This window comes from Mus caroli, unplaced genomic scaffold (assembly GCF_978045245.1).
Source record: "Mus caroli unplaced genomic scaffold, Mus_caroli_1 scaffold_9, whole genome shotgun sequence".
In the NCBI taxonomy this organism is placed as follows: Eukaryota; Metazoa; Chordata; class Mammalia; order Rodentia; family Muridae; genus Mus; species Mus caroli.
Genome location: NW_028227264.1, coordinates 121118268 through 121138721, shown reverse-complemented (window position 1 = coordinate 121138721; position 20454 = coordinate 121118268). Strand labels below are relative to the sequence as shown.

The 20454-nt window shown below is 46.9% G+C and overlaps 1 protein-coding gene across 1 annotated transcript in view; it reads left to right on the top strand.

Annotated features, from left to right (window-relative positions):
• The window catches only part of Tbk1 (TANK binding kinase 1), a 36980-nt gene extending 33715 nt beyond the window's left edge, over nucleotides 1–3265 (top strand). Inside the window, exon 21 of the mRNA XM_021174318.2 lies at nucleotides 2532–3265. Within this exon, the coding sequence (XP_021029977.1) occupies nucleotides 2532–2583 (52 nt within the window). The 3' untranslated portion in view covers nucleotides 2584–3265. The remainder of the gene's footprint in view (nucleotides 1–2531) is intronic.
• Nucleotides 3266–20454: the final 17189 nt, after the last annotated feature.

The window sequence follows — 20454 nt, the reverse complement described above, 5'->3', positions numbered from 1 at the left end:
CTAGGGGAACATAATCCACAGACAGGCAAGAGCTTTAGAGATAGCCCCCACTCCCATTGTTGGGCGACCTGCATGGAGACCAAGCTGCACATCTGCTCCATGTGTGTGGGGACCTAGGCCAGCCTGTGCATGTTCTCTGGTTGGTGGTTCAGTCTCTGATAGCTTCCAAGGGTCCACGTTAGTTCTTCCTAAAGGGCCTCTATCTTCTTCAGGCCCCTCAATCTTTCCCCTAACTCTCCCATAAGAGTCCCCAAGCTCCATCTAATGTGTGGCTGTGGGTCTCTGCATCTGTTTCCATCAGCTGCTGGGTGGAGCCTCTCAGAGGGCAGTTATGCTTGGCTCCTGTCTGCAAGCATAACAGAATATCATTAATAGTGTCAGGGATTGGTGCTTGCCCGTGAGATGGTCTCTAGTTGGGCCAGTCATTGGTTGGCCATGCCCTCAGTCTCTGCTCATCTTGTAGGCAGGACACATTTTGGGTCAAACGTTTTGTGGGTGAGTTACTGTCCAGATGTAAGGTTGATGAACATCTTTTCCCAATCTGTAGGCTGCCATTTTGTCCTGTCAGTTTCATGAGGTTCCATTTGTATTAATTGTAGATCTTAGTGCCTGACCTATGAGTGTTCTGTTCAGAAAGTTGTCTCTGTACCAGTGAGTTCAAGGTTACTACTTTCTCTTCTGTTAATGTACCCAGTTTTATGTTGAGGTCTTTGATCTACTTGGACAAAACTTGAGTTTTGTGCAGGGTGATATATATGGGTATATTTGTGTTATTCTACAAGCAGACACCCAGCTAGACCAGCACCATTTATTGAAGATGCTTTCTTTTTTCTGTTATATGGTTTTGGCTTCTTTGTCAAAAATCAGGTGTCCATAAGTGTGTGGGTTCATTTCTGGGTCTGTGATCCAATTCCATTGACCAACCTGTCTGTCTCTGTACCAATACCATGCAGTTTTTATTGCTATTGCTCTGTAGTACAGCTGAGGTCAGGGATGGTGAGACCTGGGTTTTGGCTATCCTGGTTTTTTGTTCTTCCATATGAAGTTGAGAATTGCTCTTTCCATGTATGTGAAGTTTTGTGTTGGAATTTTGACGGGGATTGTGTTGAATCTGTACATTGCTTTTGTTAAGGTGGCCATTTTAACTATGTTAATTCTACCAATTCATGAGCACAGGAGATCTTTGCATCTTCGGCTAACTTCAATTTCTTTCTTCAGAGATTGGAAGTTTTTGTCATACAGGTCTTTCACTATTTCACTAAAGCAAAACAAAACAAGCTCCAGGTCTTACAAAACTTTTTAAATTACTTTAAACAGTTTTTTCATTCCTTCCCATTCTCTCCTAAAAATGTTCCCAGGTCAGGGAGATAGCGTTTGCCACAGCCTGACAATCTCCATGGTGGAAAGAGGCCTAATGCTCACAGTTGTCCTCTGCCTCACACAGTGCCATGGTGCAGAGGTCAGGAAAGGGATTGGATTCCTTGGAACTGGAGTTTTTAAGCTTGGGAACAATTATGTTTCATATAATAACACCACTTTTCTGTAAGAAATAGAGCAAATCACGGTTGTTTAAATTCTTTTAAAATAACTATTCCATGGCCAGCAAGGCAGTGCAGCAGATAAAGGCTCTTGCTGTGCAAGCCTAGTGACCTGACTTCATATTAAAGGTACATGGAGGGGACCGACTCCACAAAGCAGTCTTCTGACCTCTAGCTATGTGCTGGAGGAGGAGGAGTGGGAGGAGCAGGAGGAGCAGGAGGAGGAGCGGGAGGAGCGGGAGGGGCAGGAGGAGCAGGAGGGGCAGGAGGAGCAGGTGGGGCAGGAGGAGCAGGAGGAGCAGAGGAACAGGAGGAGCAGGAGGAGGAGCAGGAGGGGCAGGAGGAGCAGGAAGAGGAGGAGGAGGAGCAGGAGGAGGAGCAGGAGGAGGAGCAGGAGGGGCAGGAGGAGGAGGAGCAGGAGGAGGAGGAGCAGGAGCAGGAGGGGCAGGAGGAGGAGGAGGAGCAGGAGGAGGAGTAGGAGCAGGAGGGGCAGGAGGGGCAGGAGGAGCAGGAGGAGGAGCAGGAGGAGCAGGAGGAGGAGCAGGAGGAGCAGCAGGAGGAGCAGGAGGAGGAGGAGGAGCAGGAGGGGCAGGAGGAGGAGCAGGAGGAGGAGTAGGAGCAGGAGGGGCAGGAGGGGCAGGAGGAGCAGGAGGAGGAGCAGGAGGAGCAGGAGGAGGAGCAGGAGGAGCAGGAGGAGGAGGAGGAGCAGGAGGGGCAGGAGGAGGAGCAGGAGGAGGAGGGGCAGGAGGAGCAGGAGGGGCAGGAGGAGCAGGAGGAGCAGGAGGAGCAGGAGGAGCGGGAGCCATTCTTCTGAAATCTATTCTGTAATTCTCTAGAGTGCTGGGATGTCAGGAACTGCGATGTGACTCATTGATAGAGTTCTATCCCAGCATACATGAGAATCCTGTACTGAGTCCTAAAGACATAGGGGAACCCTGGAGAGCATATGAGTGCATCTGCTAAGATGATTTTTCTTCTCATTTTGTGTTTTAGGTTTGGGTCTTTAACAATGGACAGTGGCCTTCGCAATGTGGACTGTCTTTAGCTTCCTAGGGAGTCTGGGAAGTTCTAGTTTGCACAAGAAGATAACACTGGGGCACGAAATGAACACCTTTGTGAATGGAGTTCTTATTTCTACACTTCAGTATTTGATGAGGTCATGTAAATATGTACAGTTTGTAAATACATATACATATATATATATATATGAATTTTGGCTGCTGTAACAAAGACAGATTGACCTCAGCGAGCTGTAGAAGAAAGCCATGACCAGCCAGTGCTTTGGGGTGCTCTCCCTAATTCTTCACATAAGGCTGGAGAAATCAATTGCTTGGTGCCTAAAGAAAGTATTTTTTGAATTGGCATTCTTAAAATTTTGAAAGGACTGATAGTGGACACAGTGTAACTGGAGGAGACACAGGGCTTTGTGACGGGAACAGAACCTTGGTTTTACCACGGTCAGTTCCTCTGACAAGGATAAAGTGGCATTATTTCATTTGACCAGGTGCCCAAATCTCAGTTTTCCTCGTATGTTTGATTTTAGGTGAATAATTGAGCAAAAACTTTAAAGTGAATTCATTGTTTAAACTATTCATTTTTCCTTTGGTCATGAATGTGTAATTGTCATTCAGATCCTAGTATCATTTCAATTGTCTAAAGATGTATATTTCTGTACTTTAATTCTGCTATTTCATGAAAAAATAAATTTCTCAATTTTAATGTAAAAAGCTTGTGTGCTTTTGTACCTCTAGTTAGAGATACAAAATGGTGTGTTAATGTGTTTAAATCAAGAAACTGATTGCCCCACCACTGAGCCACATCTTACCACAGCCACATCCCACCACTGAGCCACATCTTATCACAGCCACATCCTACCACTGAGCCACATCCCACCACTGAACCACATCCTACCACTGAACCACATCCCACCACTGAACCACATCCCACTACTGAGCCACATCCCACCACTGAACCACATCCCACCACTGAGCCACATCCCACCACTGAACCACATCCTACCACTGAACCACATCCCACCACTGAACCACATCCCACCACTGAGCCACATCCCACCACTGAACCACAGCCCACCACTGAGCCACACCCCACCACTGAACCACATCCCACCACTGAGCCACATCCTGCCACTGAGCCACATCCTACTACAACCACATCCCACCACTGAGCTACATTTTATCACAGCCACATCTCACCACAGCCATGTCTTCAGTCCATAAGTTACCCTTAAAGAGCCTTTCTTGTGTTGGGAAATTGTTCTTAGGATATTAGATGTGAAGGTGGTGCTGTCCTTATAAACAGAGTAACACAGCACACACTTCATGCTGCACTAACTGAATTGGATCTGGAGAGATGGCTCAGCGGTTAAGAGCACTGACTGCTCTTCCAGAGGTCCTGAGTTCAGTTCCCAGCAACCACACGGTGGCTCACAACCATCTGTAATGAGATCTGATGACCTCTTCTGGCGTGTCTGAAGTCAGCTACAGTGTACTGTATACATAATAAAGAATTAAATCTTGTTTAAATAACTGTCCTTTAGGATTTTGATTGACGAGTTTTGGCAGGTCAGATTGTTGAAGGACAGTTAGACAGAATCTGGGAGCCCTAAAAGACGTTTGACATTTAACATATGACTGCAACAGACAACTGTCATCCGAAACTGAGGCGCATTCACATTTTTGATGGACTGTCATAAGAGTTTTCAATGTCACATACACCCTTATGGAAGTAAGACCAAATGCTTGACCTACACAGAACATGGAGTTACAGATGGTTGTACCCTGCCATGTGGGTGCTGGAACTCAAATCCAAGAGTCCTCTAGAAGAGCAGCAAGTGCTCCTAACCACGGAGCCATCTCTTCTGTCCCTCTCTCTGCAGACCTTACATAGACAAGGCTAGGAAGTGTTTTCAGAAGCACACATATGTGTTTTCAGTAACACATACTGCTCATTGTATACACAGCCAGAAGGTAGACAACATAGGAAAGGCAGAAGTTCACTAGAAGGAAACCCATCTGATTAGAACCTTGAATCTCATGAAGCAAGTGATATCCTCACACTGAAGGACCCACGAGAGAACAGTGGGAGCCAGCGCTTGGTACAAATCCTGTGCTGCTGAAGGCAGATGAGCCAAGAGCAGTGCGTCTCCAATCCTCACCCTGTTACAGAGGCAAGGGATTGGGTCAATCTCAGGAACTCGCCCACTGTTCTGTTCCCATCAGCCTCAGCCCCAGGAAGACAAAAGTGCAGAGGCCCTCACACCCGAGGTCCCATCCAGACTCTCACTAGAGGAAATGAGAGACCTGTCATGGGATTCGGTGACTGTGAAGTTTAAGAAAATGTATGTGCAGCAGAGCAAGGCAGTTTGTAAGAGAGCCCACTTCCTATCGAACTACAGGCGACCCAGCTTGTTTCCTAGGAAACCACACAGCTAAGTATGGGGTACCATGATGCAAAAACCTCATCACCCCATGGATGTGGATTGGAAATGAAGGCTGCCCCTTCTGGGTTAAAGTTGGATCCCCTGGGCAGGAAGAGGGCTTTCTCATCCTCCCTGCTGTTATTTTAACCAGCATAACGCATGCCCTAGAGGCATCATCTCTGGGGATCATTGAGACATTTTACAGTTGCAGTGTGTCCTTAAGCATTTCTATTGTCCAACTCTGCTGAGGAATAAGGGACAGCTCAACTCTCTCAGACCTGTGGGGGGGGGGGGGGTGTGTGGGGGTGTGGGTGTGGGTGTGTGTGTGTGGGTGTGTGCGCACGCACGCCTGCATGGGTGCATTTGTGCATGTGATGAAAGCTATAAAGCTTTTATCACACTTATGAATTGTTATTCTGGGGAGTAAGTAAAGGTTTGGGGCAGGGAGAGACAATTCCCTTTTATGTCATTATTTTTATGTCTTCACTTAAAAGACTTGAGCTTTCAATGTAGCTAAGTGTAGAACACAGCATACATTTGATCACCACAGAAAACTGCCGCAGACCCTCTTTGGTCCCTGTGTTCCTGGAACGGGTCTCTGGTATCAGGTGGACAAGGAGTCGGTGGGAATTGACAGACAGACTCAACACGAGGGAGTGTGAATCTAAATGTAATTTGTCAAATCGAGCATCAAACTTTTTATACAGAAGAAAATAGAGTTGGGTGACACACCAGCAAGGTACAAAGAGGTTACTGAATTCTTACATAAAACAGAGGAATGCAAACACAGAAGAACTGGCAGGAACCAACTGGGATAAAATTCAATGTTAACAACTGGGATCAAAAACAGCTCCACCTCAGGTCCACTTAAACTTAGAAGCCAGGGGCAAGGGCTTCGTGCCCTTGTGCCATAGTTCCTACTCTAGTCTATTGTATAGTCCACCTTCCCCCTAGGCCATTGTAAATACTTGTTTGTGTATGGGTGTAACTCAGCTATCTATAGTTCTAAGTGTCTACTCTGGTTCCTCTTTAGGTCACAAGCTTCCTTCTTCCTAGATTCTGGTAAATTTCTGTGTAGGGCAGTGATTTAGCTATCCATGCCTAGGGTCGGATCAAGGACTGCCTAGAATCTAACTTAGCTATATGTCAAAAAATCAATCCTTAGGAGCACTTGTAATAAAGCAATATTAAGGGAAAGCACACAGATCCGTTTACCAACTAAAGCAAAGACATTGGAGTGAGAGAACCTAGTGGGGAAACCCCCACTCAATTCCCGTTCAGTGTGCACCCAAGAATCACAAACAGACGACCATCTTGATGTAAAAGCATAAGGTAGTTTAATGACGGAGCTCAGGGCCAACATGTATCTCTCGCAGGAGACAATGGTTTCAACCCTGAGGATTGGAACCTAGGGGCTTTTATAGAAAAGGGTGGGGCTGGGGGAGGAATTGGCGTGGTTTCACATGATTGGTCCATTTAAACATCAACAGACTGTCAGAAGGGTGGGAGATAGGGAGACACCAGGCCAGTCAGGACATGTAATGGTGGGCCTGCCGGGGCATGTCTTGGCCTGTTCTGCTATGTTCTCAGCCTGAGGTTTCAAAGCTCACAAACAACTCTTTGGGCTATTTGACATAAATTACATGAATCACAGGACTCAAGTTTTATTTCCTTTCAGGAGCATTCTTTATACAGGATGCCACGATTCCAGGAGACTAAATTTCCATGAACTTTTCGCCTCAGGACAGCGCCCAGGTTTTCGGGGCCTGTCACACTTGTCACTTCTGGAGTGGATGTAGCAGAAAACAATAGTTTGCTTGTTTGGTTGGTTGGTTGGTTGGTTGGCTGGCTGGTTTTGGATTTTTGAAACAGGTTTTTTTCTGTGTAGCCCTGCCTGTCCTGGAACTCACTTTGTAGACTGGGCTGAACTTGATCCACCTGCCTCTGCCTCCCAAGTTCTGGGACTAAAGGCATGTGCCCCCACTCCTGGCATTGAAAATGATGTTTTAAAAATAATTTAATTTTACGTGCATTGGTGTGAGTGTGTCAGATCCCCTGGAACTGGAGTCACAAGACACTTGTGAGCTGCCATGTGGGTGCTGGGAATTGAACCTGGGTCCTTTGGAAGATCAGGCAGTGCTCTTAACCACTGAGCCATCTCTCCATCCCCCAAAAATTACTTTTTAAAGAAATAAAAAAGATTAGTTATCTACTTAATCATCTCTCAATGTAGATGTTTTATTTTTACCTTATGTATGTGGGTGTTTTGCTGGCATGCTTCTCTGTGCACCACTTGAATGCCTGTGCCCAAGGAGGCCAGCAGGAGTGGCTGATTCTCTGAACAAGAGTCACAAATGACTGTGAGCCACCATGTGGGTGCTGGGAATCCAACCCAGGCCCTTTGCAAGAGCGGTACCTACTCTTAACTACCGAGCCACGTCTCTATAAATATACAATGTAAAAATAATTTCATCATCCACAGTAATGAATACAAAAATAATAATAATAATCAGAAAGGCAGAACCATTGGTAGAATTGGGGTCTACTATCTCAGTGCATTCGAGAGCCAGCAGCACATTCAGTGGTCTCTGCCAGTCACTGCCAGGAAGGGTTCCAGAGATGAGTTTGAGAAACACTGCCCCTGTCCTGTCTCCAAGGTCAAGGAGCACATTAAGGGTCTACTGTAAACTGCCCACTGTGTTGACTCATCGTCTCTGGACAACTCAGACAGAATCTAGTTTCTAGTTACAGTGGTGATGTAGGAAAGTCGCTTGCTTTAAATGCTTTAAAGCAAAAATAAATAAAAGGCTCCCAGGTTGGGAGCCTAGATGTGCGTTAAATAGAATTTCGTGTTTAGTTCCCCCAGATTCCTGTTACTATTTCTGCTAGATCAAAGGGTCCGAGGCCGTAGCTGAGAAGAGGACGCAGGAAATAAAAAGAAGGAAACACACAAGCTGGTGGGTTGACATCTTAGGTCGCTGTGCCACTCGGCTCCCATCGCGGACCAGCTGTGACTGCCTGAAAGCCATCCCCACTGCTGCGCGAATGGACTGTGATGTTCCCGCATAGGAAGTGGGACCAAGGCCACCGTGAGACCCTCACTCGAATAGCTAGCTGCGTCTCCCAACCAGGTGTATGCAATTTTGCCCTAATTGCTTGAAGCCTCCAGGTCTTGAGGGAGGGGCTAAAGGCTATGAACTTGAGAAGGCTAACGGAAGGGGGCTCTAGCCCCGCAGCCGCAGGAAGTCGCCGCCCATGCTGGGTGCAAGGCTTCCGGTGCAGCTGCGTTAAGGTCATCCATGCTCCTGCCTGTGACTCTTCTCCATGCTCTGTAAGTGACCCTAATAAACTCACTGGCTCCTCGGGGTGAACTTCAGGGAACTTGAACTTCCGTTTGTCCTTCGGACCTTAGGAGGAAGGGGCTTATGTTTTGTAGTCTCCCCTACCAAGGGCAAGAATTTTCAAGATACCCTGTGTGTGGCGATTTGAATAGGAGTGGCCTCATAGACTCATGTGTGTGAATACTTGGTCACCAGGGAATGGCACCATTAGGAATGCCTTGTTGGAGGAAGTGTGCCACTAAGGATAGGCTTTAGGGTTTCAAATGCTCTCTCTTTCCTGCTGCTTGTTGAGATGACTCAGCAGCTAAGAACACTTGTTGCTCTTGCAAAGGACTAAGGTTCAGTTCCCAGCACCTGTATGTATGGTGGTTGACAAGCTTCGAGAACTCCAGCGATCTGACCTCCTTAGGCACACACGTGATGCACATACAGATGTGCGGGCAAAGCACACAAAATAAGATGAATCCATCTAATAAAGGTTAAATATTAAAAAATACTCAGGCTAGGAGTTTAGCCTCAAGCACTCAGTGAGGACCTGAGCTCAGATCTCCCACAGCCATGTAAAAGCTGGGGTGACAGCACATGCCTGTAATCGCAAGGGTGGAAGGGTAGGGGTAAGGAAACCAGAGCCATGTTGACTAGCCAACCTAGCCAAATCCGTAACTTCCAGGCTCAGTGAGAGTATTGAGACAGATCTCAATAAATAAGGTGGAGAGTAACCGAAAAAGATGCCTAACATCAAATTCTGACCGTCTCACACACACTTGCACAGGAACACGTACACATATGTGCACCACATGTACACACACAAACTAGCAAACAGAGCCGGAGGTGTAGTTCAGTGGTAAATCATGTGCTGTGCATGGCATGTGGGGGGTTTCAAAGCTCAGTCCCTACCATCACAGCACAGATAGAAAATGAAACAGTGAACCTTCTGGAAGCCCAAAAAGCAGGAAAATAATAAATCAATACATTCAGAGATGTTCTGTGTCTCTGTACATTATTCTCCAGACAGATCTGGAAATTGAGGTCAAAAGAGACTGCGTTTGTTTGTTTGTTTGTTTGTTTGTTTTTCGAGACAGGGTTTCTGTGTAGCCCCCGCTGTCCTGGAACTCACTCTGTAGACCAGGCTGTCCTCGAACTCAGAAATCCGACTGCCTCTGCCTCCCAAGTGCTGGGAAAAGAGACTGCTCTTAAAAATACCACAGACTCTTTGATGAGGATGGGGGTCATCAGGCACAGAACCAGCCTACTTCATGCCTCCTTCCCTCCCCCATCCCATCATCTCTCTCCCTCCCTTCCCCTCCTTATAAAATAAAATAAAAAGCAGAAATTTCAATACAGTTTCTGCTCTCCAGAGTCAAACCATAATCTTCACCTGGGTTCCTGCTGAGGGACATGGGGGGCAGAATTGTTAGGGATCCCACTTCAATGTCCCTTAGCCACCAGGCACTGCCACCATGGTAGGCCCTGGTGATGGAACGCATGGGTAAAATGTCTAATCCCTAATCCTCCCACCCCTCTTCCCTCCAGGCTCAATGTACACACAGCAGCATAAAAACATTACACACGTTTCTAACCCAGGTTCTTGACAGGAGCCATTTTGAAGTTACTTAGAGTTTCTATTGCTGCAACAAAGCACCTTGACCAAAGCAAGTTGGGGAGAAAAGGGTTTATTCAGCTTACACTTCCACAGCACTGTTCATCACTGAAGGAAGTCAGAACAGGAACCCAAGCAGGGCAGGAAACTGGAGGCAGGAGCTGATGCAGAGGCCATGGAAGAGTGCTGCTTACTGGCTTGCTCCCCTTGGCTTGTTCAGCCTGCTTTCTTATAAAACTCAGGAGGTGTTTTCTTGTTTGTTTTTTGTTTTTCGAGACAGGGTTTCTCTGTATAGCCCTGGCTGTCCTGGAACTCACTCTGTAGACCAGGCTGGCCTCGAACTCAGAAATCCGCCTGCCTCTGCCTCCCAAGTGCTGGGATTAAAGGCGTGTGCCACCATGCCCGGCTTGGAGGTGTTTTCTTTCTTTTTTTTTTTCTTTTTTTTTAAGATTTATTTATTGATTATATGTAAGTACACTGTAGCTGTCTTCAGACACTCCAGAAGAGGGAGTCAGATCTCATTACGGATGGTTGTGAGCCACCATGTGGTTGCTGGGATTTGAACTCCGGACCTTTGGAAGAGCAGTCGGGTGCTCTTACCCACTGAGCCATCTCACCAGCCGGGAGGTGTTTTCTTAATTGCAATTCCTTCTTCTCTGATGACTTTAGCTTGTGTCAAGTTGACATAAAACCATCCAGTATACCAGCTCACAAGTGGTTGACATGATCTGAATTCTTGAACTTTTTGCCAGGATGATTGAGGGATGTGTGTGTGTGTGTGTGTGTGTGAGAGAGAGAGAGAGAGAGAGAGAGATAATGATGCGAAGAGCCTGGAAGTCTGCCTCGACTGTGAAACCATCCTGTTGGTTGTAGAAACTACCCACTTAGTTGATTTCGGCTAAGGAAGTTGGGGAGTATAGATGTTTATCCATATTTGGGATGGGGCAGGTTGTTTGTGAGATAAGTGGTGTGGCCCAGGCTGGTCTCAAACTCAAAATCCTCCTGCCTCAGACTCCTGAGTGTTGGGAATTCCCAGCACATGGCACATCTGCCTCCGTAAAATAATGTTGATACTGAGGCTTCTGGGATAGAGGGACAAGGAAGAATATCATCTCCATGCCTTTGCCTGCTCGCTCCTGTGGGCCACTCTGGGGAACCAGAAAGACTGTTGCTTCTAAAGTGGTCACAGCTCCACATCTAGTCTTCATGTCACACAAGAGAGGCACAGGGAGGGAGCCAGGTACCAGATTATTCCAGACAGAGCAAGGCTGTTTTCCAGGTTGACCATTGCTCTTCAGTCAGTGGAACTCCTTTCTCTGCTTAGCTACTGTGGGGGAAATGAGCCCTTTGTGCCAGCATCATGTTGCAGATTAAAGATGTCCCTGCAGCTCTGGGAAACTCTTTCCCCAGCTCCTCTGGCACATCGGCCTTCTGAAGGAATGGCCTATAAAAACCAGCTCCAGGCCACCACAGGATCCAGGAACAGTGAACTCTGAGATGCATGAAGGAAGGGTGGAGATGCTGCAGGGCTCGATGCTCTTGGTGAAGTGCCTGAGCCTGAGGCTGCCCTCCCTCCATCCCAAGCTTGAATTTCCAGGAAGGCAGACGGTGGTAGGGAGGCACTTCTAGGGGCTCACCTGGAATCCCACTCTTCCTCTGTCCCACCTCTGGTTTCCCTAAAGCGATGTCTCTACAGTACAATCAGGCTTGCCATTCCTCCTCTTTTTTTTTTTTTTTCTTTTTCTTTTTCGAGACAGGGTTTCTCTGTGTAGCCTTGGCTGTCCTGGAACTCACTTTATAGACCAGGCTGGCCTCGAACCCAGAAATCCGCCTGCCTCTGTCTCCCAAGTGCTGGGATTAAAGGCGTGCACCACCACGCCCAGCTGCTATTCCTCGTCTTGAAGCTCCCCCGTTGCTCCTGGCTTTGCCCCCCTCACTCTCTTTTCCGATACAAATTCTAAAGAGAATATTTCTGCTCAGTCTGGACAAATCCTACGTTCGGCCCCCAGTCTCCAGCACCACGGAGAGGCTGGAAACCTTAGGAGTTAGGCCCTCGTGGGGGGAAGTTAGGTCTCCTGAAGAGCCTATGGCCACACTCTGCAGCCCACTAGGACGCACTGCCTTGAAACAAAGCCCAAAGAAATGGAACCAGCCAGCCACACACTGAAACTCCATGAGCGAAAACAAACCTTTCCTTCTTCTAAGAGGTGTGTGTGTGTGTGTGCGTCCAGTGTTTGTCACAGAGATGGAAACTTAACCAATACATTTCTATACTGATGACATCAAGGTGTAGAGTTTACAGCCAGGGAAAGCAACACATGCAGTATTCTCTCTCTCTCTCTCTCTCTCTCTCTCTCCCTCTCTCTCCTTTCTCGATTTTTCGAGACAGGGTTTCTCTGTATAGCCCTGGCTGTCCTGGAACTCACTCTGTAGACCAGGCTGGCCTCTAACTCAGAAATCCACCTGCCTCTGCCTGCCAAGTGCTAGGATTAAAGGCATGTGCCACCATGCCCGGCTTTATAGTATTCTCTTAACACTTGGGGGACAGAGACAAGGATTAGGAGTTCAAGACTATCATGGGCTAAACAGTGACATTAAAGCTAGCCTGGATTACATTGGACCCTGTCTCAAAAGACAAAAAACCAAACAAACACTTGGCATTCCAGTTGAGAGACACTGATCATGCAAACTCTCTTGTGTGGCTCACAAAGTTAGTATCATCACAAACTCCGCCACAGTGTGCTAGGTCCCCCATGATGCTTACAGCAGGCAGGCACTGCAAACGCATAAGCTCCTAGGAATCCAGGCACGCCTCAAATGAATACAAGAAAATCTGGAAATGATAGGGACCTTGGACAGCACGAGGTCCAACCTCGTCCTCTTTGCCTGGTTGTTGGTGAAGGGCCTCAGAGTTTGGAAAATCATCTGATTGCTTGTCCGTGCGCTCTCTGCTTGTGGGAGATATCCATTCCCCGTGTATTGTGTTTGCCCCATCTTATAGACTGAGGTGCAGTTCTCTGTAAGATTGCGGGTCTGAGGGAGGATAGAACCCGAAGCTCTGAAGGTACGATTTTCCTTTTCTACCCTCACATAACACTTTAAACAGGCCTCACTCTTCCCACCCTCCCAAAAAAAAAACCCATAGACTTATTTTATGCATTTGTGATTGAGTGTGTGTGCAGGTGCCTGTGGAGGTCAGAAGTAGGTGTCAGACCCCCAACAGCTGTGTCTGAAGACAGTACTCATATACATAAAATAAATAAAAAATAAAGTAAAAGCTTCAATCAATAATGTAAAGGAAATTAATTAACTAATTAATTAATTTAAAAAAGCTCCCAATTCCAGCTTAATCCAGAGCATCCCAAACATCAGTTAGCGTCAGGATGCATTAACGGAATGAAACTGGATTCAGGTTTTCAGAAGGTTTCACAGGGGAGCTGTCCAGAAGGCCTAAGTAGGAGAAGGCAAGTCCCTGTTCTAAGCAGCCCAGCCCCACAGTCCACACCACCTGCAGCTCGGATGGTGTTCTTCAAAGGCACTTTGAAATGTTCTGAAAGGGAACATCCTTTGCTAGCCTGACCCAAGGGACCAAAATAAGCCTGAACCAGCTGTGGAGGAGCCCTCTCGTTAACCCGGGACTTTAATTCTGCACAACTCAGTAGCTGGTGTTGATTCAAACTGACCCCAAGAACTTTATTTTTAGGCATATTTAAACACAACACAACTTGTTGAAAAAGATGTCCTGGTGATAATTCGCTCAATGGGGTATGCACAACAAAAGACATGACTACATCAAACTCTTGGAAAGGTACAAGTGACATGGTCCATAAAAAATAGGTTCAATGTGTTAGCTGAGAAAGCAGCGGGCTCAGGATAAGGGTCTAGGGAAGGAGAGCACTGTAGATTGGCTGAGGCAAAGAAGCTCAAGATAAGGGTCTGAGGGAGGAGCCCTGTGGCCTAGTCACACAAATAGTACAACAGTCACCAGGCTATTAACCACTTCCAGGCCAGCCTTCAGGGCAGAACCTTTTTGAAGAGATAACCCTGTATGTTTATCTGAAGCACAAGGACATCCAAGTCTCCTACAGCAGCCATCTCTCCTGAAGATGGATCACTGCAGAGAAACAGCAGAAAGATCATGATAGGTCAAGAGCCAGGATGAAATCCAGGGCTTGAACGTGATAGCGCACACCACTGAGCTACATGCCCAGTGCCAAGATCCAGTGATCTGTGACCTTTTAGACCCAGCTAACAGAGTAAAGTGTGTATGTATGATACTATGTGCATGCATGCACACTGGTGTGTGTGTGTGTATGTACAGTAACACTGCATTGCTCAGACTAAGTTCAAAATCCTGGGTTCCAGCAAGCCTCATACATCAGCTGAAAGTAGAGACATTTCTATTGCTCCAGGGAGAGATGGGGGGTTTTTTTGGTTTGGTTTTGGTTTTTCTTTTTTGTTCTGTTTTGGTTTTTGTGGGTGTTTTTGTTTGTTTGTTTGTTTGTTTGGGGGTTTTTATGCAACAGTTTTATATATCACTCAAACTCTCTACATAGCTGAGGTTGACCTTGAATATATATTTATATATATTCTGACCCTCCTCTGGGATTACATACATACACTACCATACCCAGTTTATGCAAGTCATGCTCTGAGCTCCAGGCGATCAGTCAAGGCCCCCACCCCACCACACACACACACACACACACACACACAGAGAGAGAGAGAGAGAGAGAGAGAGAGAGAGAAAGAGAGAGAGAATGTAATAAAAATGAAGATCTTAAAACAAAGAAAGATAGCAATGCTGTCTTGTGAATCTTTGCCTAGAGGAACAGAGGAACACAATGGATACAATGAATCTATATATTTATATAGAGAAAGTTTATTAGAGTGGCTTACAGCTAGTCTGCCTACAGAAAGTCCAGGTATCCAGGAGCTGCTCCATCCATGAGGCTGGATGTCTCAGCTGGTCCTCCGTGTACGTCTGACTCACAGCAAAGTAGGCTGTAATGCCAGTGAAGGAATGCACTTGCCAGCAAGGGCGAGCCAGCCACGGGTGCAAGCTTGCTTCCTCTCTCTTCTCTGTCTAGGCCTTCAGTGGGTGTGGCCCAGATTAAGCTGGATCTTTCCACCCCAAAAGATCTGGGTTAGAAGTGGGTCTTTCCACACACAGATTTAATTAAGAAAACTATCCCTCACCAGTGATCCTAGCCACTTGGGTTTTAGTTAATTCCAGATGTAGTCAAGTTGACAACCAAGAATAGCCACTGCAGGTGTCCTCCATATATCCTCATGCTTACGTCTAGCTCCCTCACCATGGGACATTTTACACTTAGACCTGGGGAGTCTTATTTTGTTTTGCTTTGTTAAGTTCTGTTGAGACATGATTTCTCTGCATAGCTTTGGCTGCCCTGAAACTCACTCTGTAGACCAGGCTGGCCTCAAACTCACAGAGATTCTCCTGCCTCTGCCTCCTGAGTGCTGGGATTAAAGGCGTGCATCACCAGCTAAGTTTAAGATTTTTTCCCCCATCAAGTGCCACCACTAACACCCAGTTTAAGATCTCCTGCCCCCAGGATCCAGTTTTAATTATCACTTATTTGTGGTGTCAAGATAGAAATTTTGTGAAATAATGTACAAAGGATATCAGAAATGCTGACTGTCAGCTGGGCGGTGGTGGCACACGCCTTTAATCCCAGCACTTGAGAAGCAAAGGCAAGTGGATTTCTGAGTTCAAGGCCAGCCTGATCTACAGAGTGAGTTCCAGGACAGCCAGGGCTACACAGAGAAACCCTGTCTCGAAAAACCAAAAAAAAAAAAAAAAAAAAATTGCTGACTGTCATGATATTTTCTTATGCTAGCATAACTGTCCTTTGAGAGGCTCCACCCAGAAGCTGACTGAAGTAGATGCAGAAACCCACAGCCACACATTAGCCTGAGATTGGGAAGAGTTGGAGGAAGGATTGAGGGACCTGGAAGGGAAAGGAATTTAACAAGAAGACCAACAGAGTCAACTAACCTGGACCCTGGAGGGCTTCCAGAGCATAGTCAGGCTGCACCAAGCCCCCCTGCACATATGCAGCAGATGTGCAGCTTGGTGTTCAGCAGGGCCCCAACAACTGGATCTGGGCTTTACCGTGACTCTGTTGCCCGCCTGTGGATCCTGTCACCCTAGCTGGACTGTCTTGTCTGGCCTCAGTGGTAGATGATGTGTGAAGTCCTAGAGTGACTTGCAGTTTCAAGGGGTTTGAAACCCAGAGGGCCCCTCCCCTTTCTCAGAGGTGAAAGGGAGGGAAGGAGGGGGAGGGGCCTTGTGAAGGGGGACTGGGAAGGAGGGAACTGTGATTGGGATGAATGAATAAATAAATTAATGGACCAAAAAAAAAAGAGCAAAATACCCGGTATCCTCCCCTGGCCTTATAGGCTTGTGCAGGTACCAAAGAAAACAGATGGACAAACAGAAAATGTCTCAAGCTTAACTGCCGCGAACATACTCGCTGCTTTCATACTCTGTCAGTCATTCACAGATGTTTGTTTTTATTGTCACCGAGAATAAAGGTGAGTAGTGCACTATCAGTCCTGATGTTCAAGCTTAAAGCTAAATAAAAAGACTGTACGATTTATAAAATAATAATTACTTTTTAAAAAAGACAGAAAGAAATGCTGTCTCAGTACGGACTACCGATGGTGAAAAGGACCAGCCCTTCTCTGCTGACCTGTCTTTCTGCGTTTGAAGTCACTTGAGCAATGTGTGTGGACTGCCTTCTGTGTTCGATGGTCTCCTCCGGGATGTGTTGTTGTTGGGGGTTGGTTGATTGGTTGGTTGGTTGGTTTGGGCTTGTTGTTATGGCCGGTAACATGTAGCCCGAGCTGGTTCTGAATTCCACTGTATAAGGTGAGGATGGTCTTGAACTCATGACCCTTTCTCCTCAGCCTCCCGGGTGCTAATTACAGGCTGGTGGCAACACACTGGGTTTGAAGACTGCTCTTTATGTTTTTATTGTGTTAAAGTGTATATAACGTAAGATTTGCCCTCCTTTTTAGGGACAGAGACGGAGAGAGAGAGTGTGTCTGTGTAGCCCAGGCTGACCTCAGATGAAATCCTTCATTCTAGAGGCTGGAATTACACATTTTAACCATTTAAGATACAGGACTCGGTGACATGAATCACATTAACACCGTGGTGCTATGGTCAATCACTATTTTTCCCAGAATGAACGTTTTTGTGGTTTTTTTAAACCACATTTTTGTTTTCTGGAAAGAACAAAAACAAAACTTTGGAATTTTAAGCCGGGCGTGGTGGCGCAAGCCTTTAATCCCAGCACTCGGGAGGCAGAGGCAGGCGGATTTCTGAGTTCGAGGCCAGCCTGGTCTACAAAGTGAGTTCCAGGACAGCCAGAGCTATACAGAGAAACCCTGTCTCGAAAAAACAAAACAAACACAAACAAACAAACAAACAAAAACCTTTGGAATTTTGAATGCCACTCCCTAATTTTCTAGTTTTGTTTCGAAAGAAATTGTTGTGGCTGAAAAACAGCTTAGTAGTAGATAATCTGCCTAACATATGTAAGACCTACGTTCAGTTCCCAGGACCGAAAAAAAAAAAAAGATAGACTACTGTCAGCTGCTAGTTTCTGGCGACTTGATGGTTCGCCTGCCCCCCACGCAGAGATGTGTTAAGGGCTCTCAGAGGTCCCCTAGAAGCATCACTCATCTCATAGAGGTGACAACCGAGGCCGGGGAGATCACGCTGCCGCTGAGTGACAGAGCCAGCTGAGAGAAACAGAACTGCTATTTTTGTGTGATTGGGGGATTTGACCAAATCCTGGCAGCGTCACTCTGCTGATCCGACTTCGGTAAAAATCCGCTTTCCTCAGTTCAGAGCACCAGAGAAGCGTCCTTGCGGGGGGTGGGGGGGAGGGGGAAGAGTAACCAAGGGATAAAAGTGGTGGCCAGCAGAAGGCATAGCTCAGGGGGAAAAAAGCACATTTCCCGGTAGGATTTCTCACTTACCAGGCTGCGCTGCTCCGGGATGCTGAGCCAGGACGCACCCAGCGGCGCCCTCCTCTGGCGCGAATTGCAGACTGCGTCTGGGACTAAAAGCCTGCACGTTTGAGCCTGGCTGGAGCTCCTTTTAGCAGCCTCTCCTCCAGTCTCAGTTCTTGACTATCACTACAGTGTTACCCTCCTCCGACACCGAGAACCTGCATCTAACTAATCACGTGATGTAGGGAGTTCCTAGCATACTTAGAAGTAACTAGAAACTAGTACCCCAGTCAGTCAGCCGGATTTCATTAGACACCATTAAAATCAGTGGTTCACCCTCACCGGGCGCTCCCCATGATAAGCTACTAATGCAATTTCCACGTCTATTACTAATTCGGTCAGGAAATGGTGCAGCCCTTAAGAGTATTCCAGCGCACTATAGTTCGGATCCCAGCACCCACCCCAGGCAGCTCACAAGTGCTTTAACTCAGCTCCAAAAGATCCAACCAATCACCCATTCTGGCCTCCATGACTGCAGATGGAGCTCAGGTGTAGGTAGGGCTTGCCTAGCCTCTAGCATGTACACGGCTCGGTGAGTTCTATCTGGGGCACCATAAAGATAAAGATAACCTGAGTCCGATGGGAACTATCTCCCTCAATTTACAGAAGAAATGGAGAAACCGAGGGGGTTTTATAAAGTTGCCAAACATCCAGCTGAGTCCGAGGCTCTCTTAACTAGTCGTATGTAATAGGCACCTCTAACCAACCCAAGAGTCTCTCGTCCTTTTCCAGTGTAGTTTATGGACCGGACACAGGTACGAAAGTAGGAACGGTGCTGAAATGAGTTGGCTGGGCATGCTGGTGGCCTGTTAGAAAAATACACGGAGCCCTGACTGGATTGAGGCCGGGCCCCTGCCTGGTAGGCTCTGAGTAAGGCTGACTGGCTCAGCCTGTCATCCTCAGCTGTCTCTCCGTGCTACACAGCAGGGCTGGGCTCAGCTCAGAGATGGGGACTGCGATTTATAAGCTCTCCGATAAAATCAACTTTCAGGTGAAGAAAACCCACAGACCGGGTAAGCCTTCCGCTCAGGTCAGATGTCTGAGGGCCCCAGGGCTGCTGGGAGGGATCGGGGACCCATGTTGATTCAATTGCTTATGCTTTTGATGTTGCAGGACCCAGCTGGTTCTGGGGGGTCAGGGATGAACACTTCAGGCAGGCCCTCTGTTTGCGTTTCTCGACATCTGAGTACATTTGTAAGCAGTTCCCTAGGAAGTTCTGTTTTTTTTTTTTTTTGTTTTGTTTTGTTTTGTTTTTTTGTAGGCAAATGTGCTTTCTTTCAAATGTAGCATGAGTTGAACAAAGAAAGGATGGCAAACCACAGTTTACAGGACAGCTCGGAAGGTCTGATTCTCGGTGACAGATGGAACACTGACTCCAGCGTTATTTTGACCAGTTATAAATATCAAGGACATGTGTGTCTTGGTGTTCAGATTCTTCCTAAAAGGACGCAAGAACTTTCAGGCTCATTGAGTCTGTAGCTCTGGGTCTTAGCAAGCAAGGAGACATTTGGGTAATAGTGCTGATTGAAGAATAATGGGGGGATGTATGCAGGTGTCAAAGCATCTCTGAAGAATGCCCTCCCTTTCACCCCCAGGAGAGGGATCTCTGGGTTTTCAGAAAATGAGGAAGTCTTGACCATTAGCAGATGTTTTAACAGAAATGAAATACCGAGGGGGGAAAAAGGTTGTGGCTTCTGCATTTAGATATGGAAAGCATTCCGGTTAGAAATGGTGTGTGTGTGGGGGGGGGTGAGACATAGAGAGACACAGAGAGGTAAAGGTAAAAGGGCTGAGATGCTCTCAGAAAGGAAACCTATGGCTTTGACCCATGACCTGCCTTTTCCCGACGCGCACAGCAAGCTTTACATTAAACTATGACAAACGTCACGGCTATGGCTTGCCATAGGAACACCTCACCAATGTTAGAGGCTCTGGCAACAGGAAGGAGTCACTTGTCTGGAACAGCCCCCAGGGTAGAAGGCACAGCATCACTCTTTGTCGAATCTAAGGCACCACTGTTTTCTTGTCGTCGTTCTTTTGAGACGAGGTCTCACTATGTAGACAAAGATGGTCTCAAACTCTCAGAGACCCACTTGCCTCTGTCTCCTAAGTGCTGGGATTCAAGGTGTCAACCACCACAGCCAGGATCTTTTTTTTTTTTTTTTCTCTTCCCAAGACAGAGTAACTCAGATATCATCTCAGGTTGGCTTTGAACTCACCTCTGAGGATGACTTGAACTTCTGCTCCTCTTGCCTCTGTCTCCCAAGTGCCAGGTGGGATTATAGGCAAGCACATCTGTGCCTCTTACATGCGGTGCTGGGGTCAGGTCCAGGGCTTTGTATATGCAGGACAAGTACTCTATCTACTGAGCTTGTCCCAGCTTAGCAGCTTCTTGCTAAACACCATCACTTTATGTATCTGTAAGGATGGAGAAGTGCCGTCAATTATATTGTGTCACGCCTTTCCTTGTAAGATGTACACCCAGTCAGC